We start from the raw sequence: 9,156 nt of genomic DNA, 5'->3' as shown, positions 1-9,156 counted from the left end.
CTGTAAAGCCAATTTAGACTATCACCTTTAAACAGATGCAGTGTAGATATGAGGCCTTGTTATGCATCAGATATCTGATCTTTGCAAAGGGTGATGGGGGGATTCAAGGACAGTTAAAAGGGTAGGTTATGTCAGCGTCATGAAAAGTTATGTCCCCCATTAAAGGGCTTAGTACATATATGATGTTACATAGCCTACTGCACGGGCAATTGACTGCTCCAAACTACAGTGACAAGATGTTTTTCCAGAATTGTCCCATGTTCAAGATGGATGTCTCGAATCCGAGAAAAAATATCTGTATGAGACTAAAATATCCTCTTTTTCACCACAATTAGAAATAATAATAATTACATAGATATGTATCATTGTCTTTCCCACTCATTATAAGCCAATATTTAAAACAATTAACGCACTGATTGGTCAGTCTTTGTTTAAATCAATCAATGTGTCGAAGAGAAAGTCGGTATTTTCCAGAGCTCCATGAGGCTTACTTAGTCCTTTCCTTGTAAAGTCTCCTCCCTGCCAACAAAAATGCTACATTCATGGCAAGCATAGTGTTGAAACGCTGTTATAATTGTCTCTCAGTTTTGGGGGATTTGAAGACATGGTTCAACGTAGACCATGTATCATTTCACATTAGTACTTTTCCACCGTTGGAAAGTTGACCCAACTTGCTTCACTTTTTACCTCATGTACTGTATATTACATTCCTTAAAAAGTGGGATTTCCTGAACTTTTTAGATATTTTCATGGCATTTTTATGCTTTATTGATAGTGTAGAGACAGAGTTGAAATGGGGCAGAGAGGGGAGTGACATGCAGAGAACGACCACGGGCTGGAATCGAACCCGGGTCCGCTGCTGGCCGAGGCCCATGGGGGGGGGGACGCCCTACCAACTGAGCTAAGGGCGCCCCCTGATTTCCCTGAACTTTGATCATGAAAATCATTTGAATAAAAGCCAGTGGCTGGACAACAAGCAGGCATTTTAAGTTGAATCTATACTTTTTTTTTTTTTTTTTAAGATAATGTTTTGGCATTTTCAAGCTTTATTAGATAGTACAGAGTTGAAATGAGGAGACAGTGAGAGGGGGGGGGATGACCTTGCAGTAAAGATCCATGGGTCGGATTTGAACCCGCGACCACTGCAACGAAGGCCGGAGCCAATATAGTACACGCTCTATCCACTACACCACCCCGAATCGATACCTTTTAAAGCCAGTGTAGATTATAGCATATGAGCAGATACGATGTAGATATGAGGCCCCGGGTTACACATTACTCTTTCCCGGGGTGATGTTGGGATTCAAGGACATGTAATACGTTAGGTCAGGGTTATAAAAAGTTATGGCACTTGTCAGAGGGCTCAGGAATATATATGATGTTACACAGCGGAGGGTCAACTGATACAGTAGGTCCAAACAACATGTAACATTAGTTCTGTGCGTGTGTGAGAAAGCTCACCTAACTTTACCCAGCACACATTTCACCTTTCTGAAAATTGTGATTTCTTGGATAAGGACTATAAAAGACTATAGCTCAATACTACATCATTGGCCTGTGATAAGTTGCAACAAAGGGCACGTTAAAGCAGGATAGCTGTCTCTCTCTCTCTCTCTCTCTCTCTCTCTCTCTCTCTCTCTCTCTCTCTCTCTCTCTCTCTCTCTCTCTCTCTCAGCACATTAAGTCAAATGCAGAAATGTAAGGTTTTAGGTCAGACATAGTCTAATTGTGTTGTTTATTTTATTTCATTGAACAATCAAGAATCAGGAGTTGTAGGTGAAGTTGAAAGACATCATTTGGAGGTTTATAGTCCATGGTAACTGATCTGATATTGTGCACATGTTAGAATAGATTATCAAAGTCCATTGGAGGAGGTGAGTGCCCTCCAAATTTTGCACTGAATGAAAAAAAATTGATTCCTCCTGTGGGTTTGCTTTTTTTGGGGGGGGAGAAAAGAGAGAGTTAAAAAACCTCACACGCCCTGTGAAGTTCCTACCCGACAGATTAGAATGCACAATCACAATGTGGTGAAAGACGAGACCGAGTCATGAAATTATTTTCAACTGGGTTCTGTAACAGAACACGATACGTTGCGGGTTCCCTTCTCTCCCCTCAGTCTTCTTGGCAGGAGTTCCTGGCTTGCCCCGAGGCTAAGGTGAATTTAGCATGCACCCCCATCACCAGCTTTCTGCAATGTTTAATTCATTTCAGCCTCATTTCACTTAACACACACAACGAGGTGCGCACACACACACACACACACACACACACACACACACACACACACACACACACACACACACACACACACACATACATACATACATCAGGCCAGATTGCTACGGACGGATGGCTGCATAGATGGAAAGAAGTTGCTCAATCGTATGGAATTGCATTTACCACTGGTTAAATTTTATTCGGTCGGCAATTGTCCCTGAAAGGATTTTCATGAAACACTTATTTCAGGGTTCAGGTTTGTTTACAACATGTCATCTCCATCTCCAGGCAGAGAAGTGTTGACCAAAGAACTGTCAGTGTGTATTTCTATTACTGCGTTGTGAGCTGAATATCGTGGGTATAAAATCCTTGTTAAGGTAAGACAGACAGACAACACTGAGAAATTATTTACAGATCATTTATATTAGCTAGGCAAATTTTTTTAGATTTTCCTGGCACTTGATTTGATCAATTGACTCAGTTACATACAGTAGAAACTGACTTGCAGACTGTGGTTGCGTTCCGAATCGCATACTCTTTCTTTTTTCTATTCTACATACTACATCTGACGATAAAAATAATCTAGTTAGGATGCAGTAGGCATACTATTGGGACATACTTTTCTCTCTTATTTCATCATAACATTGCGCCTTGATCTTGCCTCTTGCTTTTATATCCGTCGCATCCCCGTTTGTTTTCATATGGAGGCTTCGTCGATGTGACGTCACTTCACGTGCGCACTGGATTGTGGGTCAGAATCGCCCAAATAGGATGCACTATTCAACACTAACAATTTTGGCCGCATGAAGTAGGACATCCGGGTACTTCTAACCATCCTAAATCTGGCCACAAGAATCGGGACATCCTAAATCTATTTTCTACATACTATATAGTAGAAAGTATGCGATTCGGAAGGCAATCTATGTGTAAGTTCGACAGTGCAAATCACGGCCTTGGTCTGCTTCTCTCAAGGCACACATCATGGAATGTTTACAACAGTTTGACTCAATAAGATTTTCAATATGTCACACAATATTGAGTGAATTTGTGTAGCCAAAACAATCACATTTGTAATAATTAAAAATATACCTTTTTGTGGCATTTATTAAGGAAACTCTTAACCAAATGGTGGCTTCGAAATATGTCAAAATCCTTCTCATTTGTGCTCAGTTCCTGATATTTACATGTTGCCTGCACGATGACTGCATTATCCAACACATGTCATCGCTCTGTCCGTTTGTACATTTATTTATCATCGTTGTATTGACGATGGCGAATCAGCAAACAGCAATCAATCCTTATAAGGACAGTCCTGAGGCAGAGGCAGGGCCCTTACTCTGAGAGGGAGGGAGTGTGTGTGCGTGTGTGTGTGTGTGTGTGTGTGTGTGTGTGTGTGTGTGTGTGTGTGTGTGTGTGTGTGCGTGCGTGCATGCGTGCGTGTGTGTGTGTGTGTTTATCATAAGTGTGCGTGCTCGGAGCTGTGGTCGCTGTCGTGACTGTCCTCGTTGGCTAAGGAGTCCGTGGAGTGGTGGAGCGACGCGATGCCAGCGAACTCCGACGGCAGCAACGTTCCTTTCTTCACGTTCACCAGTTCTTTCTCGCGCGCCGCCGCCCCCTGCTGCCCGCCTTTCACTCGCTTCCACTTCATCCTCCTGTTCTGGAACCACACCTTCACCTACGGGGGGGGGGGGGGGGCGGGGAGGGGGAAGAGAAGACATGAACATAGTCAAATAAAACTGATCTTAAAGGTGGAGTCATCAATTCTGCTTGTTCAAAATCCCTTTGGTCAAAATCAGTGAATGTCTCCGCACGATCCGCTATGCATGAACATTGTTTAATCAGCGGCGACGCATTAAAGTGGACAGAATGTAAACAGTTCCATCTAGGTGTCCATACATCAGGGGTTAATCCACACCCATGGAATGTTCTCCAGCCAATCAGAATATAGTATTCACACAGACTATGGTATAATCTGTTGTTAAAGGCGGAGTTATCAATTCTGCTTGTTGTCAAAATCCCTTTGGTCAAAATCAGTGAATGTAACCACACGATCTGCTACCTGTCTGTACTGTGTGTGCACTTAAAATAATTCTGGTGTTCACCTACAGCGGGGGGGGGGGGGGAAGCAGACGTGAATATGTGCGTACTAACTTCATAAGTGCACAAGCTGTAAGGACTGACAAATAACACCTTGAAGTGGAAGGCCAGTCCACTTCTTTCTACTTTTTCTAACTTTTTTTCTGTAAGCAGTGTGTCACAGCTATATGTCAATCAGATTTATTTTGTTCTTTTTTTTGTCAACTTAACTGTTATTAAAAGATGGAGGCATCAATTCTGAAGAACGCTTGTTGTCAAAATCCCTTTGGTCAAAATCAGTGAATATCTCCTCATGATCTGCTACCTGTCTGTACTGTGTGTGCACTGGAAACAATTCCGGTGTTGATAAACTGCCTAGGCTCTCTAAACTGGCATGTAAACAAAGGGTGACCCACCGTAGCTATAGCAACATGCCCATTTACCATTTACCATTGTATTAACACTGGATTTTGACAAGCTGTCTCCAGAATCACTGACTACCCTTTTAACGAGATAGAAAACAGTCACAGAAAGACCCAATAGGGCAACCGAGAAGCCTCACTAGCTCGTCAGTAGCTTGGTTCTCTCAAAGTTTGGCTTCAGTTTTCCACAGCAGCGATTACATGTGGACGCACTGTTCCATCTGCCACTTGGCGTCTACCTGCTTTTCCCCTGACTCGACAGCTCCCACCGTATTTACTTCTCTTCTCAGATTGATGATTAAGCTGTTGCCTAAAACAGTTTACACGTCAAGTAGCAAGCGGACCCTCTAAGTGTCGACATATGGGGCCAAAGAAGGGGGGCAGGGGGGGTGAGGGGGGCAGTTTGCTGCTGTCACGAAGGGTGAGGCGGGTTTATTTTTGGTGGAGTGTAATTCTGAGGGGGACCGGGCCCGGGCGGGTGGTCACATGATCAGGAAGTTGGATGACAGCGCAAACGTTTGTCTTAAACGTCAGGGGCGTACGCCATGATTAGTATCACCGCGGATTCCTTTACAAGCTCCTGGGTCTTTTCCAAATGCAGGAGAGAGAGAGAGGCAGGGGGGGTGGGGAGGAGGTGACGGGGGGATGGGAGGGGGGGGGGGGGGGTTAAGTCCAGCAAAGGATCACTTATATAGGTCAGGCTCTAATGTCAACCCAAACATGGCATCCTCAAGATCCATTTTAGATCCACTGGTTAAAAACGGCTTGTTTGAGTATTCATGGAGCGCTGAGGTGCTGCTCAACTCAGAACATCATGAATATATTCCAATGTTTAATTAATACCTGCAAAAATGCTACAGTGTGTAACCTATATGAATCACTGTTGGTTACATTCGAGCCATCGCCAAATGAGTTGACACAAATTTGATTTAGCCTATCAGCTCCACAAAACTCTCTCTGTGTTTCATAGTATGGCAGCGTTTACAAACTGGTGTCGCCCCCAGACACTGGTGCAGGAGCTCAGAAAAATCCCAAGAAGAGCCCAAGAACTGTTTTAATTGTTGATTCTACTGCTAGAAAAATCACCTGACGCTTACCTCATATAGGTGTACCGACAGTGTTCTTGTAATTAATTAGAATTCCACACAGGGGATGACAAAAGTTACCTACTATAGCTTTAAGGTCATTAAAACAGTTCTATATAACCCTTCATCCGAATTTAGCCTGGATTCGATGCAGCACTTTACGCTTCTCTATGCTTATACTGGGAATGGTTCGCCCCCAAAATGTAATTATTATTTTTTTTTGGCATTTTCAAGCTTTATTAGATAGTACAGAGTTGAAATGGGGAGACAGAGAGAGAGAGAGGGAGAGAGAGAGAGGGGGGGGGGATGACCTGCAGTAAAGGTCCACGGGACGGATTTGAACCTGCGACCACTGCAACGAAGGAGGCCTGAACCATTATGGTACGCGCTCTATCCACTACACCACCGGAGCGCCCCCCAAAATGTACATTTGCTGTATTTTCTTCCCATGCTGGTTTAATCACCAAACATGCCAGAACTTTAGCCCCGTACCTCCACCTCTGCCATGCTTGAAAATATTCCAGGTTTTCACGGGCCCATACGCAGACATACATCATCAGTCAAAACCTTCTCCGAGCATCTCACGCAGCATAAATCAAATGCCGTGAGCCAGCTGTTTCTATAACCAATATTTACCTCACTATCTCCCCTGCTGTATATTTCTCCCTGACAAAACTCAGGTCACACACAACTTGTGCTGCATGGGCTACAAAAAAAAAAATTCTCATGCACATTTTTTTGTATGCTTCAAGGCACACAAAGATTAATTGCAACAGTCTGGCAGAATACGGCTGAAAGTGGAGCTACAATGGTAGACTCTTTGCGTGGTCGCCCCATGGGGTTAAACTGAGCTTTTTTCCTCACATGGTGGTGTTTAGAGGGGTATTCCTTTGCACCTTTGTAATATGAAGCAATAGGCAGGAGGGTTTTACTTACACTTTTTTATGATACATTTATCATTTCTCATGTCACAGTTTTTTCCGGTTGATTTCGGATCGAGGACTTCAAGGATCAAAATGTGACTGTGCAGGTTTACGACTTACGCATTACTTTTTAACGCTTAAAACACACCTGCAGATGTTTTGATTTATATGGAAAGACAAATCCCCCTCAGATCTTAAGACACTTTTATCCAACTCTTACACAGTGCTGTCGGTGCAAACTGTATATTTTTACAATGGGAGCGACAAGGGATTGCACCACTGACAACTAACAACCCTAACGGCATCTCGATCTTGCAGAAATCAGAGAACAATTGATGACAGGTGGCTATCAGATGTTTATTGAAGCAAAATGTTTCAGTTTCTGAGATATTATGTTTATCTTAAAGACATTAAAGGCCTGTAGAGCTTTCGTATGGCAGACAAGCTGAGTTTCTATCACCCAGCTTTTAAGCGCATTTTGAGGTATCGCATCAATAATTTGAAAAAATAAGTTGTGTGCATATTGTTTCAAGTTTGTAACTCAACTCTACTCATTCAACTTTTTACGGTTACACTACGTTGCCCATAGCGCCATCTTCCTATGAAACTAATGTAGTATTTCTGTCTAAACCACTTGATGGAAAATGCACATAATCCACATGTCTTTTTTTAATTAATGCAGATTTCAAAAGATTTGCTTCACATTTAGAGGGAAACCTGGCCATCGTTTGTGATTGCTGGACAAGCTGGTGTAACTTATAACGTTAATGGTGGCTTTGTTCTATTTTCGGTGTCCCAATAAGCGGGGGCCTCTGAACCAGCATACAGAATAAAAAAGTCAGGGCTCCGCGACTAAATTGTATGAAGCCATTGCTGATGTGCCACCCGTCCACAGTCAGAAAGGTCTACTAGAGTTATCATTCCCCTTTTAGAAGGTTCCAATAGGTTTATCAGCTAATTTAGTAGGTTTGTGCTGAAGAGTTTATCATGATATAAGATACATACATCTTTACAACAGGGCTGTGTATTGGCAAATACGTCACGATACGATACGCATTACGATATGTCTTGTCACGATATATCACGATACATTGTGATACGATACAAATTGCGATATATTGCGATTGATTTTAATTCTGCTCTGTATTTGGAAGAGACCGCTCTAATTTTGTCATCTGTCTGCCATGTTGCTTCCAGCTTTCGCTCTCCCAAAACACTGCGAATAACACCGTCAATTTGAGGCAACTAACCCTTATGCGATATCTACAGGAGCGGAGGTTGTAGTTCACAATACATTTAAAAAAAACACCAAAAAAAATCTTCAATATGGATTTTTTTAAGCTGGAAAACGAAACAGATACCCCAATAATACATCCCACAATATACTGCTGTATTGATTTTCGAGAAGAGCCCTTACTGTCCAAACACATAAAGCTCGATAAATGTCCATAACAATTTGAGTTGCGATTTGCACTATTGTCGTCTCCTGACTCTATATAGGCTTCCCGTTTCCTAACTGCTGTCTGTTCTTTACATTCAACCTACACTGTATCCTCTCCGCCAAATATCCCTGGCAACGTGTCAACCGAGTGTGACTTACAGCTTCCAAACGGGGTGTCATAGAACAACACAGTCTGTACCGCGTTTCCTTCCACCCCCCCCACCCCCACCCACACACACACACACACACACACACACACACACACACACACCTAAACCATTTGTCTCCTGTTATTTATTTCATGTGCCTGCCACCTTCCACCGGCCCACGCTTCTTTAGAGACCAATTTGTACACGCGAAAAAAGGCTCGGGTGGAAATAGAGGAAGTGACTTGCTAGACAGCACTTCCCCTTCAAGCCTCCATGTCTCCCTGCCTCGACTGACTGTGGCCCGTACAGCTCTGAAAAGAATAGACAAGCACCATCTGGAATATGATAGTCCCAGCCGTCACACCGGCCGACACACATCTGGTGCACAATAGCCCCTCCAAACCTAAAGTTACAAAAACACAGTAGCCGAGTCTGAAAAAGGGCCCTCCGCAAACGTCCCAAGGCCGCCTCTTGTTTTCACAACATGGCATTAATGTGCTAATGGAGGGGCGGGGGGGGGGGTCAATAATGTCTGGACCCAGGGGGAAACAAGCAGCGTGGGTGGGTGGGTTGGTCAAAGTCAAAGTCAAAATAATTTCTATAGCACATTTAAAAACAACATCAGTTGACCAAAGTGCTGTTACAAGATACAATACAAAACAACATATAAGATACATGAGGAAAAAAAAGCAAGAAGTCTCAACTTGTGTTAAAGGCCAATGCAACAAAAATTAGTCTTCAGCAACGTATTAAACTTAATTTGGGTGGGTGGGTGGGTGGGATGGGTAGGTGGGTAGGAGGGCGGGTGGGAACGTACTTGTCTTTCGGTGAGGTCGAGGTTGA

At 43.2% G+C, this 9,156-nt stretch overlaps 1 protein-coding gene across 1 annotated transcript in view; it reads right to left on the bottom strand.

Annotated features, from left to right (window-relative positions):
* Positions 1-2,473: 2,473 nt before the first annotated feature.
* meox2a (mesenchyme homeobox 2a) overlaps positions 2,474-9,156 on the bottom strand; it is a 14,624-nt gene continuing 7,941 nt past the window's right edge. Inside the window, exons 2-3 of the mRNA XM_080039002.1 lie at positions 9,131-9,156; positions 2,474-3,892 (exon numbers count right to left, since the gene is read on the bottom strand). The exon at positions 9,131-9,156 is cut by the window's right edge and continues 150 nt beyond it. Of these exons, the coding sequence (XP_079895128.1) occupies positions 3,674-3,892; positions 9,131-9,156 (245 nt within the window). The 3' untranslated portion in view covers positions 2,474-3,673. The remainder of the gene's footprint in view (positions 3,893-9,130) is intronic.

This window comes from Ammodytes marinus, assembly GCF_949987685.1.
Source record: "Ammodytes marinus genome assembly, chromosome: 13".
Classification (NCBI taxonomy): Eukaryota; Metazoa; Chordata; class Actinopteri; order Uranoscopiformes; family Ammodytidae; genus Ammodytes; species Ammodytes marinus.
Note: the sequence above shows the minus strand (reverse complement) of the source record. Positions and strands in the feature narration are given on the sequence as shown.